The sequence below is a fragment of the Sapajus apella genome, unplaced genomic scaffold (assembly GCF_009761245.1).
Source record: "Sapajus apella isolate SASKATOON/1434 unplaced genomic scaffold, GSC_monkey_1.0 scaffold181, whole genome shotgun sequence".
NCBI classification, from domain to species: domain Eukaryota; kingdom Metazoa; phylum Chordata; class Mammalia; order Primates; family Cebidae; genus Sapajus; species Sapajus apella.
This window is the reverse complement of record NW_022437121.1, coordinates 121,331-143,888: the sequence shown is the minus strand read 5'-3', so window position 1 is coordinate 143,888 and position 22,558 is coordinate 121,331. Positions and strand designations below refer to the sequence as shown.

The window sequence follows — 22,558 nt, the reverse complement described above, 5'->3', positions numbered from 1 at the left end:
CCCGGGCACCCCCGCCCCTCAGACCCCGGGCACCCCCGCCCCTCAGACACAAGGCCTCGCCGCCCTTCGAGCCGAGCACCCAGCACCCAGGCAGGCCTCAGCCGCCCTCAGCCTGGCCCAGCCAAGAAGCTCACCCTGCTCCCCGGAGGAACCTGCCATCGCTGGGAATCCCGGATCCGCAGCTGCGGCGACAGACACTTCCCAGAATCTGATGCAACCGCCGCCCCGGAAGTCCCGCCCCGCCCCGGGCCCGTCTTCCGGGACACGCCGGGTCGCTAGGCAACCATCAGGGGCTCCGGGCGTCGCCGGGCCGGAGCATGCTGGGAGTTGCAGTTCAACCCCACGGCGACCCGCTCTCCGGAGCATCCCGCGGCCAAGCATTCAGTGTCCGGGCTGGGAGTAGTCAGCCCAGCCGCGGGGAGACAGACACTAAAGGCTGAGTGTCCTGTGATAGGAGTTTAAGTCACGATCGTCCTAAGCGCCGCGGAGACCAAGCCCAACCCGGAGGTCGGAGGCGGCCTCGGGGCGGAGTGTGCCGGCGAGACCGCGTGGTTCCTAGGAGGCCGACCTGGAGCAGGGCCTGGGGATGGGCGGGACGCGCTCCAGCCAAGGGACCGCCCTGCCACTGACCCTGCGGAAAGCAAGCCCCTACGAAGTGTTCCGTGAACAGGCTTCTCCATCTCCTTCTGAGACCCCATTCTAGAGCCACCCCCAACCCCCAATCACATCAAGTTTCTTAGGGCTCCTGCCTTCTGTGTGCATGGTGTCACTTCCCAAGGATATCCCACCCAACGTTTGTGTGCCCACCCACAATGAGATGAAATGCTATTTAAGAAACAGAGTTTTAGTATGTCAAGAAAAATCATTAGCCAGGGGGAGTGGCTCATGCCTGTCGTCCCAGCACCTCGGGAGGCCAAGGCAGGAGGATCATTTGAGTCCGGGAGTTTGAAGCTACAGTGAACTATGATTGTGCCACAGAATTATGCCTGCAGAAGAAATCTGTACAGCCCCTTAGAGGAATTCTACTGAAACAGAACCGGAACCTGATGTCTTTCGGGGCAGGTGGGCCTCACAGGAACAGAGTCGGCCTGTGGGCAAGTCCCCACTGTGCCCATTCACGAGTGGAAAGGGCTCACAACCTGCCTTGTCCTCAGGGTCGAGCTTCCCCAGGACACTCCTGGGGCCTGAGTTGTATGCCTGTGTGGTCAGGGCTGCCCTGCTTGGTGGGCAGGCAGGATCCTGGGCCCGCTGCCCTGAGAGTGCCCCCCAACTCTGGCTCCAACCGGGGCCCAGCTCCCCCAGCCCTAGGGAGCTGCTGTGAACAGTGGACCAATGTTGCCTAGCAGGGAAGTGTCCTCTCTGGACTTGGACAACACTCGTGGAGAGGACACTGGTCTGCAGAAGGTGCCGTGGAAAGCTATCAGTGGCATAAACGTGGCCTCCCCTTGGAGATCTGGGCATGTTCTGGCAGCTGAGGAGCTAGGACTTGCCCAGCCCTTTCCAGGCGCTGCTCCTGAGACTGCTTGGAAGCTTGGAATCAGGCTGTGTGTTCCCTTGAGATCACCGAAGACCTCAGGCCTCAAGCCCCAGCTCGGCTTCTTGGTAGCTGTTGGCCCCACTTGCCACTGACCCTCTCTGCTACCTCATCCATAACACAGGGACAATAACGGTTCCACCCACACAGCACAGCCCCAAGCGGGACACCCAGCAACGCCCGGACCCCCTTTAGTGTCTCTTGATGACATGGCTGGGGGTCCTAATTTCTCTGTTTTATTTATTTGTCTCAGCCACTTTGAAGAATCTGTCAAAAGTTACAGAGCATCTCCCTGGAATGATACACAAGAGCGCAAGACCCATGGTGGGTACAATTTTGAGTTCTGTTCAGTGCCTGAGGTGGGGTGTCCCGGGCATCCACGACCTTCAGCTTAGGGCCCATGATCTCCTCCCTGCTCCTATTCTCTGCTCATCTTACCAAACCCCTCTCAGGCATTGCTGGCTGGGGACAGCTCCACACAGACCCAGGATGGAGAATGGATATGGTCCCTCTCCTCCCTGCATGGATGGATGGATGGACGAATGGTTAGATGAATGGATGTATAGATGGATGGATGGACAAATGGATGGATGGATGGATGGATGGATGGATGGATGGATGGATGGATGAATGGATAGACAGATGGATGGATAGATGTATGGATGGATGGTTGGATGGATGGACGAATGGATAGACGGATGGATAGATGGATGGATGGATGGTTGGATGGATGGATGGATGGATGGACGAATGGATAGACAGATGGATGGATAGATGGATGGATGGATGGATGGATGAATGGATAGATGGATGAATGGATGGATGGATGGATGGATAGGTGGATGGATGGATGAATGGATGGATGAATGGATAGATGGATGGATGATGATGGATGCATAGATGGATGGACAGATAGATGGATGGATGGATGGACAGATGGATGGATGGATGATGGATGGATGGGTGGATGGATGAATGGATGGATGGATGGATGGATGGGTGAATGGGTGGATGGATGGATAGATGGATGAATGGATAGACGAATGGACAAATGATGGACAGCTGGACATGGATCCTGCTTCCCTCCCATCCAGCCTTCCTGGGGGACATGTGCACTCCCCTCTCCCTCTCATGCCCTTTGTTTCCCCTGCCACCCTGTCTGCTTTCTCTAGATGCTGTTCCTGGGATACAGGAGGTGCTTGACCAACGTCTGCAGAGCAGATCTGGAAGACAATCACGTGCTCAGGTGGCTGAGCTGTGTCTAAGAGTGCTGCAGTGTCTAGCAGCAGGGGGCCCTGCCTCCTCGGTCCTGCTGTGTCCCAGCCATACCACCAGGGCAAGGACACTCTCTGAACCTCAGCATCCCCCTGGGTGTCGTAGTTCTTTGGGACAACAGGTTGGGTTACAGGTTGTTATGGGTTGAATTGTGTCTCTCCCAAAAGATGTGGAAGTCCTATAACCACCAGGACCTGTGAATGTGACCTTATTTGGAAATAGGGTCTCTGCAGATGATAAAGTCATAAGATGAGGTCATTAGGGTGGACCTTAATCCCGTATAACTGATATCCTTGTGAAAAAGGAAATTTCAGCTGGGTAGGGTAGCTCACCCTGCTGACATCTTGACCTGAGACTTCCAGAACTGTGAGACAATAAATTCTTGTTGAAGCCACCAAGCATGGCAGCCCCAGCACTGCTCATGAGGATTTCACAAATGCACATGGACATAAGGATGTAACTCGGAACCCTGCCTGCCGACTATCCGCAAGTGCAGATCCGTCCTGAAGCTTCATTGGCCTGTTCCAGATGGCTGAGGGGCTGATGCCTTGGTCTGGCCCTGGGCCACAGGCAGTGGGTGAGTGAACAGTACCTTCCCCTGGGCACCAGTGGCCACCGTGCAGGACTCTCCCTTGAGTCTTCTAAGGGCCAAGGCCAAGTCCTTCTCCAAGAGCGCTGGTCTTTCCATGCCAGAGGCTGGCCCATCCCCCTCCGTGTCTGTGGGCAGCAGTGTGTTGCTGGGCCCACCACTTTGAGGTGTCTAGAGCAGAGTGACTTCTTTGCTGGCACAGCCAGCAGCTCAGGCGCTACCCAAACCACTTTTAGGGAAAGAAATGCCACGTGGCCTGCAAGCCAGGGCAGCGCAGCGTTAGGGAGGAGCACACGTGGGTGAGCTCCCAGTTCTGCTGTCAACTCCCGGGGGCTTCCAAAACAAGCCGGTTGTGGGTCGAGCTGTGGTCCCCTAAAATGATTGTGTCCATGTTCTAACCCCGGTACCTGTGTGACTTTATTTATTTTATTTTACATTTTTAAGATGGGGTTTTGCTCTTATTGCCCAGGCTGGAGTGCAATGGTGTGACCTTAGCTCACTGCAACCTCCACCTCCCGGGTTCAAGTGATTCTCCTGCCTCAGTCTCCCTAGTAGCTGGGATTACAGGCATGCGCCACCATGACGGGCTAAATTTTTTTGTATTTTTAGTAGAGATGGGGTTTCTCCATGTTGGTCATGGCTGGTCTCAAACTCCCGACCTCAGGTGATCTGCCCTCCTTGGCCTCCAGAAGTGCTGGGATTACAGGTGTGAGCCACTGCGCCTGGCCTCATTTATTTATTTTTTTGAGGCAAGCTCTCACTCTGTCACCTTGGCTGTAATGCAGTGGTGCAATCACAGCTCACTACTGCCTCGACCTCCTGAGCTCAGGTGATCCTCCCACCTCAGCCTCCTGAGTAGCGGGGACTACAGACGGGCACCACCACAACTGACTAATTTTTTGTATTTTTTGCAGAGGTGGGTTTCATTATGTTGCCCAGGCTAGTCTTGAACTCCAGGGCTCAAGCGATCCTCCCGCCTTGGCCTCCCAAAGGGAGAGGATTACAGGCGTGAGCCACTGTGCCTGGCTGGCTTTATTTGAAAAAGGGGTCTTTGCAGATCTAATCAAGTTAAAGTGAGGTCCTCCTGGATTAGAATGGGCCCTAATCCAATGCCTCTTTATAAGAAGAGAGATGCAGAGACACAAAGTCAGGTGTGAAGGGGGAAGCAGCTGGAGTGATGAAGCCATGAGCTAAGGGCGGCTGGTGGCCACCAGAAGCCGGCAGAGGCGGAGAAGGACATCCGGAGAGCCTCTGAAGGAGGCCACCCGGCTACACCTTGATTCGGAACTTCTCTCTCCAGAGATGTGAAAGAATCATTCCCTATTGTTTCTGTTTTTAATGTTTAATTGTTGTGGGTATATGGTAGGGATGTGAATCCCTATTGTTTTTAAAAAATTATTATTATTATCATTTTTGAGACAAAATCTCGCTCCCTCACCCAGGCTGGATGGAGTGCAGTGGTGCAATCTCAGCTAACTGCAACCTCCGCCTCCAGGGTTCAAGTGATCCTCCTGCCTCAGGCTCCCGAGTAGCTGGGACTACAGGCGTGCACCACCGCATCCAGCTAATTTTGTATTTTTAGTAGAGAGAGGGTTTCACCATGTTGGCCAGGCTGGTCTTGAACTCCTTGCATCAGGTGATCTGTCCGCCTTGGCCTCCCAAAGTGCTGGGATGATAGGCATGAGGCACTGTGCCCAGCCTGTTTTTATTTTTAATGTCTAATGGTTGTGGGTGCATGGTGGGTGTGTAAATTCCAATTGTTTCTGTTTTTATTTTTAATGTCTAATGGTTGTGGGTGCATGGTGGGTGTGTAAATTCCAATTGTTTCTGTTTTTATTTTTAATGTCTAATTGTTGTAGGTGCATGGTAGTTGTGTGAATTCCTATTGTTGGAAATAGATGCTCGGTGCCACAAAGAAAAATTAGCACTGAGACAAAGGATCTTTCAGCAACACAAGTTTTACTTCCTGGGCTGCAGGAAGGGTACCTTGCTAGCCATGAGAGTACAATGAACAAAGGAAAACACACAGATTTATCCTTTATGCATTTGGGGTTGTCCTTACTGCTGTGTCTGATCTCTGTTGGCTGCAGCCAGACCTCACAATCTAAACTAAAATTTGATTGGCTAATAACTTAAAACTTTTCTAAACAGATAAAAGCAGTGGAGAGCTGGGACACGCCTGTGAGCACGTCCAGCACAGATACCTTGGTGAAAGTACAAGGACACAGAATGTACTACGTGCCTATAAGCATGGCGTGTCTAACAGCTCCATAGGATAGCGCTTCACAAAGTTATTAGCACACTGATTCTTTAACAGGAAAGGAAACTTTAAAAAGGAACGTTTCTACTTCCCACACTATTGTTTCTATTTGTAACGTTTAATTGCTGTGGGTGCACGATGGTTGTGTAAGTTCCTGCTGTTTCTGTTTTTAATGTCTAATTGCTGTGGGCGCATGGTGGGTGTGTAAATCCTGATGGTCTGAACACCCAGTTTGTTGTCATTTGTTACTGCCACTCCAGGATGCTTGTGTGAAGCCCTTTTCCTCTCTGTGCCTCAGTTTCCACTCAGCAGTCCAAAAAACCAGAATTTCAGTCTTCCAGCACAGACATCTGGGGCTTCAGTAAGGTGGGGGCAAACACCATGGCACAGGCTAAAACTGGGGGTGCAAGTAGGAAGGGGCTGCCCCACACCCCGTCCTGGAAGCTTTGGGGACTTTGCTGCTGCCCATGTAGAGGCCTAAATGCCCAGCTCTGTGCCGGGGCCTGAGACACTGCCAGGCATTTCCAGGAAGGCTGTGCCCAAACGCAGCGTGGTCCCCACGGGGCTGCCTGGCTCATCTGCCTCTTCCGAAAGCAAAAAGAAGAGACAGGAAATGAATTTCTATTAACTGGGACCACGACTTCTGTGAAGGAATAAAGTGCTTTTAATTCATAACGAAGAAATCCTCCTTACATCTGAAAAACCTGTTACCCCATGGCTGAGTGTCTGGGAAAACACGGGAGGGTGGGCTGCGTTAGTGCCAGCCCAAAACCTCCCAACTGCCCTGAGGACTCCCTGGCTCAAGTAGCACGGGCTCTCCCGGCTTCCCAGCTGGGAGTGCCCTGGACAGCCTTCTCCCGCGTCGCTGCCATTGCTGCCCTCTGCCCTGAGATTCCGGTCTTGAGACCTCAAGAAGTGGCTCTCCATGTCTCTGAGCTCCAAGCTCAGACACACAAGCTGCCCTTGAGTTCGAAAGTGAGAATCGGCTGGGCACGGTGGCCCAAACCTGTAATCCCTGCACTTTGGGAGGCTGAGGCAGGAGGATCGCTTGAGCCCAGGAGTTCAAGACCATCCTGGGCAATAAAGTAAGACAAGTACGGCCCAGACAACCCTGCAGAGAGTGAACAAGGCTGGCTTGAGCCCCCAGACACCAAGACCTGACATAGAGGTGAAACTGGCCCAAGGACAGTCCAGCTTACACAGACACTGGTTTATGACGAAGGTGATGCTGCCAGAAGACCATCCAACCTTCCTTCCTTTCTCTCTTTCCTTTTTCCTTTTTTTTTTGAGACAATCTCTATGCGCAGGCCAGAGTACAGGAACGCCATTGTAACTCACCGCAGCTTCAGCATCCAGGCTCAAGCGATCCTCCCACCTTGGCCTCCCAGAGTTCTGGGATTACAGGGCTGAGCCACTGGTCTTTTCAGTCTTCCCAGGGGGGTCAAGTAGCACCCATCTCTCCCAGCTTCCTAGCTGGGAGTGCCCTGGACAGCCGTCCCCTGTGGGATCATTTGCATATGTCCATGGGGAAAGCACAATGGGCCTGACCTCCCTCCTCACACCACGCGAAAAACGCAGTCCCGGTTCCTTGAGGAATGTCATGAGGAAGTAAAACAGCGAAGCGCCCGGCAGATCCCGTGAGAGGGAGGAGAGCAAAGCTTTCTTCTGCAGGTCACAAAGAGCACCAACCACCGGAAAGTGGCCATGAACTGACCCCATTCCAATGGATGGCTGTGGCCGGGCACCGAGACTCACACCTGTAATCCCAGCACTTTAGGAGGCCAAGGCGGGAGGCTTGCTTGAGCCCGGGAGTTTGAGACCAGCTGGGCAACATGGGAGACCCTGTCTATACAAACAAAGTTTTAAAAAGTAGCCGGTGTGACGGCGCACACCTGTGGTGCCAGCTACTGAGGAAGGTGAGGTGGGAGGGTCGCTAGAGCCTGGGAGGTTGAGGTCACGCCACTGTACTCCAGCCTGGGAGACAAAGTGAGACTCCCATCTAAAAACAAAAAAAAGAGCGCGACACCCTAAAGTGAATAAAATACACCCCACCGGGAAGGAGGAGATGCGTGCAATGCAAAGGGCTTGCGGCCCAAGCTTATCAGCCACCACCATTGTTTATAAATAATTATCAAAAATAAGAAGGAGAAAACCCCAGCAACCCAGTGTCAGAACGCACAAGGGCCTTGCACGGGCCCCTCCCACGAGAGAGCAAGGCTGCGTGTCACGTCCCAACTCCAGTTCTATCAAAGGGTGGGAGGAGGCTGGGAGAGAGCCGACTGAAGAAGCCTGCAGGCCACGTGGAGGCCAGCCCCACTGCTCCCAACTTGCCAGGCTGGAATTACAGGCGCCCACCACCACACCCAGCTAATTTCTAGTAAAGACGGGGTTTCACCATGTTGGCCAGGATGGTCTTGATCTCTTCACCTTGTGATCTGCCTGCCTGGGCCTCCCAAAGTGCTGGGATTACAGGCGTGAGCCACCGCGCCCAGCCGGGAATGTCTTTATTCTTAGGAAATGCATGCGGCAGTATTTAGGAGTGAAATACTGTGATGTCTCCATTTTCACACAGTTCACAGACATGCTTGTGCCCACACGCACACACGCATGTGCAGGTGGTAAAACAGTAGTGGTTGTTCAATCTTAAGTAGAAGATCTATTGGTGCCCACTCTATTTCTTCCAATTTCCTACATGTTCGAAAACTTTCATAATAAAATATTCCTTTCTCTGGTAAGTGAATTTTATCTTTTTTTGTGTGTGTTGTTCACGTTTTCTGGATTGAGTTTCCTAATTTGAAAAAGAATAAAATGATTAAAGACTGAAAAGAGTTGCGGGCCAGGTGCGGTGGCTCATGTCTGTAATCCCAGCACTGTGGGAGGCAGAGGCGGCTGGATCACCTGAGGTCAGGAGTTCGAGAGCAGCCTGACCAACATGGTGAAACCCGTGTCTACTAAAAATACAAAATTAGCTGGTCATGGTGGCATATGCCTGTAGTCCCAGCTACTCAGGGGGCCAAGGCAGGAGGATCACTTGAACCCGGAAGGTGGAGGTTGCAGGGAGTCGAAACCACACCATTGCACTCCAGCTTGGGTGACAGAGTGAGACCTCTCTCAAAAAAAACAAAACCAATCCTTTAACTCTTCAGGAAAAAAAAAAATTCACATTCCCGTGACTTCTTATACTCTTTTACCAAAAACATATTTCACTTTTCTTACATACCTTGCATGTAAAACTGTCTCTTCAGTAGTCTCAATTACATATTACAACGTTAACGCTTAGCCACTTTTCCTTTTGGTGGAAAACTTTGATAAATTCGGGATTTCAATTATGTACTAGGTGTGAAGCCTGCCTGAAACACACTAGACAGAAGTGCAGATACGGGGCCGGGTGTGGTGGCTCATGCCTGTTAGCCCAGCACTCTGTGAGGCCGAGGCAGGCAGGTCACTTGAGGTCAGGAGTTTGCGATTTGAGACTACATGGTGAAACCCTATTTCTACTAAAAATACAAAAATTAGCCAGGTGTGGTGGTGGGCACCTGTAATCCCACCTACTAGGGAGGCTGAGGCAGGAGAATCGCTTGAACCTGGGAGGCGGAGGTTGCCAAGATCATACCACTGCACTCCAGCCTGGGTGACAGAGCGAGACATTTAAAAAAAAAAAGAGGCCGGGCGCGGTGGCTCACGCCTGTAATCCCAGCACTTTGGGAGGCCGAGGCGGGTGGATCATGAGGTCAAGAGATCGAGACCATCCTGGTTAACACAGTGAAACCCCGTCTCTACTAAAACTACAAAAAATTAGCTGGGCATGGTAGCGCGTGCCTGTAATCCCAGCTACTCGGGAGGCTAAGGCAGGAGAATTGCCTGAACCCAGGAGGCAGAGGTTGCGGTGAGCCGAGATTGCGCCATTGCACTCCAGCCTGGGTAACAAGAGCGAAACTCCGTCTCAAAAAAAAAAAAAAAAGAAAAGAAAAGAGTGCAGATAAGGGCGGATTCCAGCATAGCTAGGGGGTATGGCTAACTCCACAGGTCCCCTGGCCTTATCAACAATCTAATGCTCCACAGTAGGTAAATTGAACAATTTTCAAAAGTTAAAGAAGCAGTTTGTCACCTTGAAGCATTTAATAAACTTAGTATCTGACATGCACAATTTAGACCAAATGTTTGCATTTTTGAAGCTGTTTTCATTTTACCAACAATCCTTAAAACTGTCTTTATTTCCCAAAGAATACTTAAGTCATATGAACTAAAAAGCATTATACTTTTAACTTTCCTGAGAAAATATTTGATTTGAACTCTTATTATTAAACCAATTAATTAAAGTTTCTTTTTTTGAGACATAGTCTCGCTCTGTCACCAGGTTGGAGTGCAGCTCACTGCAACCTCTGCCTCCGGGGTTGAAGTGATCCTTCCGCCTCAGCCTCCCAAGTAGCTGGGATTATAGGTGTGTGCCACCATGCCCGGGTAATTTTTTTTTTTTTTTTATTTTTAGTAGAGACGGGGTTTCACCATGTTGGCCAGGATGGTCTCGATCCCTTGAACTCGTGATCCGCCCTCCTCGGCCTCCCAAAATGCTGGGATTACAGGTGTGAGCCACCGCACCTGGCCTAAAACTCTTTTATATTACACACACAACATGTAAAAATACACAGACAGACAGAAGACAAAGGACTTACCCCCTAAGCTTGGAATTGAACCCTGAACCCGGGCTGCCATTGCGAAATGAGAAAGCATGGCCACGTGGTCACAAGGTCAAGCTGCTAAGGACATAAAAGACAAGAGGAAAACTTCATCCAGTTTTTTCAGGGACCTGCAGCAAAGTTTGTAACTGACCAGTTTGCTGGGCCATGTTGAACTGCAGGCTTACAGGTGCTCCAGGCCCACATTCTACCCTAAAGTGCTCCTCTCCGCTATAGAACCCAGAGAGAGACACAGAAAGCACACCAAGTTCACCACAGCTTACGATTAGCCTCACAAATCCTTTTTTCCCATTAATCTGTTGACATTAATCGCTTGACATGCCAAGCGAGTCAAGGCATGCGCCACACCCTGAGATTGAATTATGAGTCCTTTATTATACCGGCGACCGAGAGGTGGCTAACGCCCAAAATTCTCTTGGACCCTAAGAAAATGTTAGGTGGTCTTTTACACCCTAGTTTTAAAGGGGAGGTGGAACTAGCTGAAGCAAATTTTTCACAAACGCAGAGTAAGCAAACCGTTAAAAGATAAACTAGTAAATGAGAAATAAAACAGTGACAGGTGCAGGGGTAAAGCCGTCGTGAAAGACGTACAACTTACAGATAACGGGGGCTCTGGGCGCTCGACGGCCCCTGCATGCCCAGGCTCTGCTGGGACCACTTCACTCAGCCTCTTATCAGCAAATGCATTCCTGGAGGTGCCCAGGGTCAGCCTGCCCCAGCTACATACTCAGTGGTGGGAAAATAACTAAAATGAAGACCTTAGATGGAGTCTGTCCGGCTCAGGAAGCTAACATGAAGCCTGAGCAGCTTTTGGTCTCAGAAAGAGAGTTAGTTTTACCTGGCAAAAAGCAGGTTATCACAAATCAAAACCTCACAGAGGACGTATATAGTGACATTTACCATTTATTTAACCCGATTGCATAGAGAGAGGAAAGCATCGCCTGAGGCAGGGTGGGGAAGATGAGGCACTCGGGGAGGCCAGAGAAACACCCACCCATTGCAGCCACACTGAAGAGTTCAGGCAGATTGTTGATAGCAAAGCATCTTTCCCAGCAGTCCTGCCGGTTCTCAAGGTTCCCCTTTCAGGGAGGAAAATCTCCTCATGTCCCACGATCCTGTAAATGCCTAATCCTGTCACCCATAGCCATCAGCAAAGAGTGCAAGGCAGATTATTCCAAAGAGAAGAACAGTTACCATCCCACGGTGCCAAACCCATTCTTAGCCGGAAGGGACTTTACCCAGAGGGACCTCTAACTCCCTACATCTTAGAAGGGACTCTAAGTTGGGCCTCTGACCCAAGGCCAGTCAAGCATCCTTGCCTTTTAGTAAGAGGGGCCTTTAACCCACTCTGCCTTAGGAGAGACTCTCACTTCCCTAAGTTGAGCCTCTAACCCAATCCCATCCTCCACCCATTACCCACCACTTACCCAGAGTCTCCCAATCAGGGCTGCAGTCTCTTCCCTTTGGGTTGGGGGCTCTCCTTAGTTTCATCCCTTTAGGGTTTGCCAGAAAGATGTTACTGGACCCCACTACTTACCCGACGTTCGCCTTTGGGTCGGGGGTTTCCTCACTATAATCCCTTCAGTGGGCACCAGAGAGATGTTACAGGAAAGGGGCCCCCATCCAGACCCCGAGAGAGGGTTCTTGGATCTCACGCAAGAAAGAATTCAGGGTGAGTCTGTAAAGTAAATGGAAAGCAAGCTGATTGGGAAAGTAAAGGAGTAAAAGAATGGCTATTCCATAGAGCAGCCCTGAGGGCCGCTGGCTGCCCATTTTTATGGTTATTTCTTGATTATATGCTAAACAAGGGGTGGATTATTGGGGTGGATTATTCATGCCTCCCCTTTTCAGACTATAGAGGGTAACTCTGATGTTGCCAAGGCACTTGTATAGAGGCACTGGTGGGAGCGTAGCAGTGCGGATGACCAGAGGCCACTCTTGTGGCCATCTCAGTTCTGGTGGGTTTGGGCTGGCTTCTTTACCACAGTCTGTTTTATCAGCAAGGTCTTATGACCTGTGTCTGGTGCTGACCTCCTGACTCATCCTGTGACTCAGAATGCTTTAACCATCTGGGAATGCAGCCCCGTAGGTCTCAGCCTTATTTTACCCAGCTCCTGTTCAAGATGGAGTTGTTCTGATCCACACACCTCTGACAAATTTGCATCCTTAGGGGAAACTGCAGACTAAGAAAAGACCTGAGAAGGCCTTAAGTTTACACCTCAGGCTGGTTCACAACGCAGATACCACCCCCGCCCCGGAAAAAAAACAAAAACAAAAACCTGGGAAAGGGGATAATCCAATTTTCAGAGTTATAAGATTCAGATGGCCACTTTTCAACAAAATTTTGCAAGGCATATAAAAAAATAATCAAGTGTGGCCCACTCAAAAGAAAAAATCAAATTGGTAGAAATTGTCCCTGAAGAATAGATGGCAAACTTATAGACAAAGACTCAAAAGCAATTGTCTGAAGGAGGCTCAGCAAGCTAAAGGAAGACACGTGGAAGGCCTGGAAAATAACTACAAACAAAACAAACATACCATTAGGTGACAGAAAACATGAGAAGAAACAAAAAAGATATTCCGGAGCTGAGAAGTAAACTAATTGGAAAGAAAAATTCACTAGACGAAGCAGGGAGAAGAAAGAATTAGGAAACATGAAGACAATATAATGGAAATGATTGAGTCTGAGGGACAGAAGGAAAAATAAAAGATTAAAAAAAAAAGAAAAGTTAAAGACAAGGAAAATGGAAGATTAAAGAAAAGTGAACAGAGCTTGAGAAACCTGTGAAACACTATCAAGCAAATCAGCATATAAATTGTTGCAATCTCTAAAGAAAAAGAGAGAGGGAAAGAAGCAGAGAGATTATTTGAAGAAAGAATGACTGAAAATGATCAGAACTGAATTCAAGATATGAATCTACAAATCAAAGAAGCTCAAAAAACTCTAAGCAGGATAAACTCAAAGAGACTCACATCAAGATACCATTATAATAAGACTCTCAGAAGCCAAAGACAAAAAAAAAAAAAAAAAAGCATCTTGAAAGAAACAACAGAGAAACAACTTGTCATATACAGTGAATCTAATAATATTGCAGATTTCTCATCAGAAAACTTGAAGGCCAGAGGGCAGTGCGTTAATGTGTTCAAGGGGCTAAAAGGAAAAAAAAAATCTGTGAACCAAGAATTCTACATCTGGAGAAACTGACCCTCAACAATGAGGAGGAAATCAAGACATTCCCAGATAAACAAAAGCTGGAGGAGCTTATCACCACTAGACCTATCTTGCAGGAGATGCTAAAGTTAGTCCTTTTGCAGGAAACAAAAAGATGCTACACAGTATTTCAAAGCCATGTGAAGAAAATATGTTCTCACTTATAAGTGAGAGCTGAACTCACTTATAACTCATGAGCACACATGGACACTGGGAGGGGAACAACACACACTGGGTCCTGTCAGGAGAGGGCAGAAGGTGGGGGAGAGCTTCAGGAAAAAAAGTTAGTGCATGCTGGGCTTAATATATAGGCGATGGGTTGACAGGTGCAGCAAACCACCAAGGCAGACATTTAGTTACCTAACAGAACTGCATGTCCTGCACGTGTACCCCGGAACTTAAAGACAGAAATAAGAACCAAACAAAACAAAAACCATGTGAAGAAATAAAGGTCTCTGGTAAAGGTAAATACACGGGCATTATAAAAGACAGTATTATTGTAATTTTGTTTATAACTCCACTTTTAATTTTCTATATGATTTAAACAACAAACTCATAAAAATATTAGGCTAGATTTTGGGGCATATAATGCATGAAGATGTATTTCTGTGACATCACTAATTAAAAGTGAGTGGGGATGAAGCTGTGTCGGCGCAGAGTTTTTGTGCACAAAGTTAAGCTGCTACCAATCCCCCTGGCAATGTTATAACTTTAGGGTGTTAAATGCAATCCCTGTGATAACCATAAACAAATAGCTATAGAATAGTCATAAAAAATAAATAAGAAGTGAATTAAGACTTTTTTTTTTGAGATGGAGTTTCACTGTTGTCGCCCAGCCTGGAGTGCTACGGTGCAAACTTGGCTCACTGCAACCTCCGCCTCCCAGGTTCAAGCAACTCTGCCTCAGCCTCCCGAATAGCTGGGATTACAGGTGTCTGCCACCATGCCTGGCTAATTTTTGTATAAGACTTTTCATTTCGGTCATTAGAGAAATGCAAATCAAAACCACAATGAGATACTTTCTCATGCCAGTTAGAATGGCGATCATTGAAAAGTCAGGAAACAACAGATGCTGGGGAGGACGTGAAGGAATAGAAATACTTTTACACTGTTGGTGGGAGTGTAAATTAGCTCAACTATTGTGGAAGACAGTGTGGCGATTCCTCAAGGATCTAGAACTAGCAATACCATTTGACCCAGCAATCCCATTACTAGGTATACTTTATAAATCATTCTATTATAAAAGGATTATAAATCATTCTACAGTAAAGACACATGCACACATACGTTTATTGCAGCACTAACCACAATAGAAAAGACTTGGAACCGACCAAATGCCCATCAATGATAGACTGGATAAAGAAAATGTGGCACACATACACCATGGAATACTACACAGCCATAAAAAAGAATGAGTTCATGCCCTTTGCAGGGACATGGATGAAGCTGGAAACCGTCAATGCTTACTTGCATTTCTTAGGCTGAATGAGGGAGAAAAATAAAGAGAAAATAAACAGGAGGCAGCAGAGACTAAACAGAAAGGCTCCGGCGAGATGGTGCGCCCTCCCCCAGCTAAGCTCCCACTCCAGGGCAGGCTGGAGGCTGCAGTCCAGGGGTGTGTCGCCCTCCAGCCGCCCCCAACGAATCCCCTCCCCCGAAGTCACCCCGCTGCTCTGGAGGGTGGCCCAGGAGGACAGCCTGGGCTCGCGGCGCCGTGGGACCTGCGCTGGGCTCAGAACCCCGTGCCCCCGGCGTCTCCGCAGCAGCTTTCAGGGGGCGATGGAGACCGTCGCGGGGTCCCCACCTGCGCACCCAGCTACTGGGGAGGCCAAGGCGGAGAAGCCCTCGAGCCGGAAGCGGGACTGCAGCCTGGGCCACACAGCGAGACACCTTTTCTTAAAAAAAAAAAAAAATCATGCGGATTCCCGAGGACACGCTGCGCAGGTCGCAGCGGCGGCCTGGTCCCACCTGCTATGAAGAACGCTGGGCGCCGCCCGCCCTTCCCCCACCGCACCCCGAGGTGCCCTGCTTGGCTCTGGCCAAGGCTGCTCGGCCTCACAGCAGGTCCTCTCAGGGGGGTTGCCGCTGGCTGGGCTTCGGAATTCGGGTGTCCCCCGGGACGGGCCCTCCCCATACCTTCCCCAGTACCCCACCCACCCCAAGAGGTTTCCCTGGCTGCCTGGCCACTTCCTAGAGAGGGAAGAGGTCTCTCGACTTTCACCCCCAACCATGCACACGAAGAGGATCCAGGCTCCACCAGCCCTGCTCAGCGGAAGAGGAAAGGGGGCTCCTCGCTGGCCTCCCCTTCCCCAGACCCTCCAGGGCAAGTGCCACCTCTAGCCTTGTTCCCCCCACACCAAGGTGTCCTGGGGGTCCCTTCCAGCTCTGGTTCCCAACCAGCACCCTCGCCCCGCCCCGCCTCTGTCCCTCCCCCTTCCGGCAGTATTTTCTGAGGGAGTTGGGGGCGGGGGCAGGGGCAGGGGCAGGGGCAGTTTGGGGAAGGGCCGCACACTCCTGTCCCGTCTGGGATGTGGAACAGAAGCCCAGGCGGCCTAGCCAGGCATGGCCCCTCAGATGGGGAGGCTCAGGCAGGGGAGGGCCGGGGACTGAGACCAGGAAGCAGGTGCCCTGCTGCAGAGGGGTGCGAGGCACAGCGCTGAACACCCCCATCATCAGCAAGTAGCACGACCCAACTCACCTGGGGAACCTCCACTGATAGACTCAAAAACCATGTTCAGGGTTTCCTTATTTTATTTTTCATAATTTTATTCTACAGTTGTCTTTAAACCGAAATGACCCTATTTTCCTTGAGCCAATACCCATATTTCTGGAGAATGAGCATATAGGCCCTCTCGGGAAAGGGGCACAGTGCGGTGTGGTTTCGGTGAGGTTGCTGGGAAAAAACTCAAGTCTGGACTGAGTCCTGAAGCACCCCGATCCACCACGCCGCAGCATTTGGCTCAAACTGTACATTCTTGTCGTCACTGCCTGCTCCTTGGTCTGTGCATCTGGTAATGCACATATATCCTGGTTTCCCAGGATGTCCCCAGCTCACCAGCCTTCTCTGCAGGTGCATCAGCAGGTTGGCGGGCCAGTCTTTCCTCTGCAACCTTTCTCCAGGACTTCCCAGGAACGGAGACGCAGCATCATCATCACAGGTGGTAAGCCCCATGTCTTTGCCAGCAATTCCAGCGGAAACATTCCGTGTAGTGAAGTCCAGCCTTGCAGATATGTCTCTCTTAAGGCGTGCAGAACACTTTACGCAGTTCACTCAAATCATACTCCGTAAACTCACACACGAGTCTCTCCATGTAAGTACGTGCTGACTGAGAATGGGCTTCAGTGGACGTAGCTCTGGGGTCAAAATCCCAGACGGACAGGTTTGGAAAATACGGGGGCCCTGGCCAGGTGTGGTGGCTCACGCCTATAATCCCAGCACTTTGGGAGGCCGAGGCTGGCGGATCACTTGAGCTCAGGAGTTAGAGACCATCCTGGCCAACATGGTGAAACCCCGTCTCTACTAAAAATACAAAAATTAGCTGAGTGTGGTGGTGTGCACCTGTAATCCCAGCTACTGGGGAGGCTGAGGCAGGAGAATCATTTGAATCCAGGAGGTGGAAGTTGCAGTGAGCTGAGATTATGCCACTGCACTGCAGCCTGGGCAACAGAGTGAGACTGTTTCCAAAAAAAAAGGAAAGAAAGAAAAAAAAAAAAGAAATTGTGGGGCCCCTTGTCATCACAAGCAGCAGTAAGCACATCCGCTCCCGGCCCAACTGTTGTGCCGGTTTCTGCCTTGCTTCCAATTAGAGGCACAGGGCGACACACAGGAAGAGTGCCAATCGCAAAGCCGCAATCAAACACTCCTGGGGCATAAAATCCATCACAGCCCGGCATCAGCAGGAAGCCCGGCAACCGAGATGCCAGCACGCGTGGTTGGCAGCAGGGAGGGCTTTCCTCTGAGAAGCCGTAAGCGCTGACTGCCCTCCCTTCAGCACGGTCAGTGCAGCCTGGCTTTCCATTTCAGAACACTTGATTTCCTCTGAACCTTACAGCCTTGATGGCACATCGGTTTGATGAATTCCACCCCAAGGGCTCCAAAGAGTGTCACTGGCTAGAATGAATCGTGTTAAACATCTGGAATGCTGGTCAGGTGCCCTCCCTTCCACCCCTGCAGAGCTGCACGCCGAGGCCGGGCGATGGCTGTTGGGAGATGCTCCCTGCACTCCCACGTGGGCACCTCTTTGCGCACCAGTTCAATTATTCCCTTAGGATTATGCCCCACCCAGGACGCACTAGGGTCTGGAGTCTGTTTTTTCCTCCTGGGGTGGTTGCTTTCTCTTCCGTGTTGATTTAAAACAGTTCTTAGCAAGTGGCTGTGAGCCATGGCTCACACCTGAAATCCCAGCATTTTGGCAGGCCAAGACAGGAGGATCGCTTGGGGCCAGGAGTTTGAGATGAGCCTGGGCAACACAGTGAGACCCCTGTCTCTAAAGAAAAGGAGTTAGACGTGGTGGTGTGTGTCTGCAGTCCCAACTACTCTGGAGGCTGAGGCAGGAGGATCGTTTGAGCTCTGGAGGTCAAGGCTGCTGAGCTGTGGTCAGACCATTGCAGTCCAGCCTGGGTGGCAGAGTGAGGCCTTGTCTCAAAAATAAATTTAAAAATAAACAGTTCTAGTAAGATAGAGGGAGAATTCTGCAGGGGATTCCAGTCTTGCCCCCGGGTGTGTGAAGGAGCTGAGGTGTTAGGGGAGGCCCTGCCCTGCGGTCAGCTGGAGCTGGTGGGAGGTGGACAGCTGGGTAGGCGGCCTCCGGGCAGGGCCATCTGGCTGAGCACCTTTGCTCTGCATGGGCCTGGGGTGCAGGAGACAAGATGAGGATCCCTGGCAGGGTGTCTGGAGCAGCCTGCCCCAATGTCAAGATGCAGAAGGCCTTTGTGCCCAGGGCTCACACTCTGAGCTCATGTTTGCCCCATGGCGTGTGGCCTCCACACAGGGGCTCTGGAGCCAGGCAGCCCCCCCATCCTCCAAGTGGTTTCAGGGGGTTCTGTCTAAGGTGTACATGCAGCTTCTCAGATGAGCTGAGTGTCAGGACCCCCTCCACCCCAGCCACAGCCCCTCCTCTCCTGGGACCCTGGGGGTTGAGGTGGGGAGTTGCAGAGGAAGGTGGTGAGCTGAGGCCCCTTGTCCCTGTCTCCTGGGCGCTGCCTGGCCGCCCTCCCTCTTGTCACCTGTGTCCTCTGGTTGCTGTGAGGGTTGGGCTACAGTCTCCCTCTGCACCCCTCCTTCAGGGGCTCCCTGGACAGGCCCACTCACTGGCCTTGGTGTCTGAGTACCAGGGGTGGTGGCCACAGTGGAACCGAAGCAAGGGGCAGGCAGGGGCAGCGGGTCAGGTGGTCCAGCCTGGGGTCCCCTTCAGTGATTGGCAGCATGGGGACCAGTGTTGGGGGCTGTGCCAATGGCCCCCAGCAGCCTCTGAGGTGCCTAGAGCGCCTGGTCACTCCGTGTCCTCAGCTGGCTCATCAGGACGCTGGCCTCCCAGCATGGGCTCCACAGGGTGGGCTGGCTGCCCATGGCTCCCTGAAAACTCTGCGCCCTCCTCCCTCCAGGCCCCTCCACCCAGCTCAACACGGCCCCGTGCTGGCCTCGAGTCTTCCTGGGAAGCCCTCGTCTCGTTTCCAGAAGCGCCCCAAGAAGAGAACACACACATGTGTCTGTTTATTTCAAGGTGTGGAGCATACACACATCCCCAGATGGGGGAGGAGGGAGAACAAACACTGGAAAATGAACCGCCCACCCCAGCTCAGATGGCACCAAACCACCCGCCCCAGCTCAGATGGCACCAAACCACCCGCTCCAGCTCAGATGGCACCAAACCACCCGCTCCAGCTCAGATGGCACCAAACCACCCGCTCCAGCTCAGATGGCACCAAACTGCCCACCCCAGCTCAGATGGCACCACCGTGACATAGTTTAAGGCTCTGTATGTATACGTAGATGTGTAGATGTTCACACGCAGGTGCACGCACACGCAGAGCGGCACAGACATGGGACGAGGCCAGACGCGGAGGCTGACGGTGGCTCGCAGCTGGCCTCCAATATTGCAATTATGTTTATTAAAAAAGTGTAAAATGGGAAGACTGTGCATCGGTCTGAGTAAAGTGGCGAAGTTGAGCCTCCTGACCCGGGTGCGGGGCCAGCTAAGCCACACCCCTGCACCCCCCACACACCTGCACCCACCACCACCTCCACCTGCGCATTCCCCACCAGAGCCAGCGTCCAAGTGTGGGGCGGGGTGGTTCCAGGACCTGCCTCTGTGGGGCTCCCATCCAAACAGCACATGGTGGAATAAAAAACCAAAATGCCCTCCCTAGAGCGGCCCTCACCTGTGCCCACCACCCACCAGTGGCCCCACCGGCCGGCCCCGGCTTTGTGGGCAGGGTGTCAGGAAGGCAGCCCTGTGCATCTGTGCGTGAGGGGGGCTCCTGGGCCACTTGGGACTCCATGACTGCTCCTCCAAACCTGCCCACTCACTGCTGCTGGGCTGTGACTGTCCAGAGCCCCGACAGGCCCTCCCCCCATAAATCCGTCCATCCTCTGGACTGGGGGTGGTGAGACAAGATGGCCAGGAGTGTGTCGCACAGGAGAAGCTGCATTTGGCTTTAGCATTAAGGCTGGTGCTGAGCAGAAGGCCCTGCAGACAGGACAGTGCTTCCACGAGAGGTGCCCAGCACGCCCAGGCCGCAGTGCCCTCGTGGCCCCAGGCCTCTCCTGCGCCCGGGCTTCCCATCACAGTGGCTGTGCTTGCTGGACCTCTCTGCCTCCACGGAGCCAGCTTAAAGTGCTGGGTGCCTGGGAGGGAGGGCTCGGGGCTGGCCAGGAGCTGCCCCCATGGCTCCTATTTGAGGATGTGATTAATGAACAGCTGACACGCCAGGAACACGCAGAGCAGGAACCAGGATCGGGGGCTCTGCAGGAGGCCGGGGGCTGGTGCCTGTGCTGCCCGCGCCGTGGAGCTCAGCATGAACGAGAGGTGCCTGCAAGGACAGGGGAGAGGTCGTGGGGGCTGTGCCAATGCCAGCAAGGCTCCCTCCCACAGGCCAGGACGGTGCCCTGGGTGCTTGACCAGGTGCTGGACACGAGGCCGAGATGGAGATGGCATGGCACCTCTTGCCCTCCAGGGACATTGGAGCAGGTGTGAGTGGAGAGCTTGTTAGGGGGAAGGCCCCAGGGCACCACAACTCTACTGGGATTCCCTGGGCACATCCAGGGCAGAGGAGGGCCAGGGATGGGGGAGCCGGTCTTTGACCTCCTCCCCTGACCCCTGTGGTTACGGCTGAATCATGCCTCTGCCACAGTCACTGTTGGAGTCTGAACCCCTCCACCTCAGATGAGACAGTGTTTGGAGATCGGGTCCTTAATGAGGTATTGATTTAAATTGAGACTACTAGGGTGGGCCCTGATCCCATAGGAACTTATACGAAGGTCCCTATATGAAGAGGCAATTGGGACAGGCATGGTGAGAAGGTGGCGGCTGCAAGGCAGGAGCGCAGTCTCTGGAGAAACCAGTCCTGTGACACCCAGACCTTGGACCCCAGCCTCCAGGACTGTGAGGGAGCAGATGCTGCTGTTCCAGCCTTTGGCCAGCAGTGCATTGCCATGGATACCCTGGATCCTCAGCTGGAGTGCTTTGCCATGGAGACCCTGGCTCTGAGCTGGAGTGCTTTGCCATGGATACCTTGGATCCTGAGCTAGAGTACTTTGCCACCGCGGCCCTGAGCTGGAGTACTTTGCAATGGAGACCCTGGCTCTGAACTGGAGTACTTTGCCATGGGGCCCTAGCCCTGAGCCGGAGTACCTTGACATGGAGACCCTGGCCCTGAGCTGGAGTACTTTGCAATGGAGACCCTGGCCCTGAGCTGGAATACTTTGCCATCCTGGCTCTGAGCTGGAGTACTTTGCCATCCTGGCCCTGAGCTGGAGTACTTTGCCATCCTGGCTCTCAGCTGGAGTACTTTGCCATGGAGACCCTGGCCCTCAGCTGGAGTACTTTGCATGGAGACCCTGACCCTGAGCTGGAGTACTTTGCCATGGAGACCCTGGCCCTGAGCTGGAGTACTTTGCCATCCTGGCGCTGAGCTGGAGTACTTTGCCATGGGGACCCTGGCTCTGAGCTGGAATACTTTGCCATCCTGGCTCTGAGCTGGAGTACTTTGCCATGGGGACCCTGGCTCTGAGCTGGAATACTTTGCCATCCTGGCTCTGAGCTGGAGTACTTTGCCATGGAGACCCTGGCCCTGAGCTGGAGTACTTTGCATGGAGACCCTGGCCCTGAGCTGGAGTACTTTGTGTGGAGATCCTGGCCCTGAGCTGGAGTACTTTGCCATCCTGGCTCTCAGCTGGAGTACTTTGCGTGGAGACCCTGGCCCTGAGCTGGAGTACTTTGCCATGGACACCTTGGCCCTGAGCTGGAGTACTTTGCCATCCTGGCTCTGAGCTGGAGTACTTTGCCATGGAGACCCTGGCTCTGAGCTGGAATACTTTGCCATCCTGGCTCTGAGCTGGAGTACTTTGCCATGGAGACCCTGGCCCTCAGCTGGAGTACTTTGCATGGAGACCCTGGCCCTGAGCTGGAGTACTTTGCGTGGAGACCCTGGTCCTGAGCTGGAGTACTTTGCCATCCTGGCTCTCAGCTGGAGTATTTTGCGTGGAGACCCTGGCCCTGAGCTGGAGTACTTTGCCATGGAGACCTTGGCCCTGAGCTGGAGTACTTTGCCATCCTGGTGCTCAGCTGGAGTACTTTGCCATGGGGACCCTGGCTCTGAGCTGGAATACTTTGCCATCCTGGCTCTGAGCTGGAGTACTTTGCCATCCTGGCTCTGAGCTGGAGTACTTTGCCATGGGGACCCTGGCTCTGAGCTGGAATACTTTGCCATCCTGGCTCTGAGCAGGAGTACTTTGCCATGGAGACCCTGGCCCTCAGCTGGAGTACTTTGC

At 52.2% G+C, this 22,558-nt stretch overlaps 2 protein-coding genes across 6 annotated transcripts in view; both read right to left on the bottom strand.

Moving 5' to 3' along the window:
- CARS1 (cysteinyl-tRNA synthetase 1) overlaps positions 1-253 on the bottom strand; it is a 55,446-nt gene extending 55,193 nt beyond the window's left edge. For 3 of the 5 annotated variants that reach the window (XM_032268452.1, XM_032268454.1, XM_032268453.1), the window contains exon 1: positions 135-249. In XM_032268452.1, coding sequence (XP_032124343.1) covers positions 135-159 — 25 coding nt within the window. In that variant the 5' untranslated portion in view covers positions 160-249. Of the gene's footprint in view, positions 1-134 lie in introns of all 5 variants that reach the window. The other 2 variants (XM_032268457.1, XM_032268458.1) reach the window with 2 other exon arrangements.
- An 18,954-nt stretch (positions 254-19,207) lies between these two features.
- Positions 19,208-22,558, bottom strand: part of OSBPL5 (oxysterol binding protein like 5) — a 62,252-nt gene continuing 58,901 nt past the window's right edge. Inside the window, exon 23 of the mRNA XM_032268471.1 lies at positions 19,208-20,598. Coding sequence (XP_032124362.1) covers positions 20,460-20,598 — 139 coding nt within the window. The 3' untranslated portion in view covers positions 19,208-20,459. The remainder of the gene's footprint in view (positions 20,599-22,558) is intronic.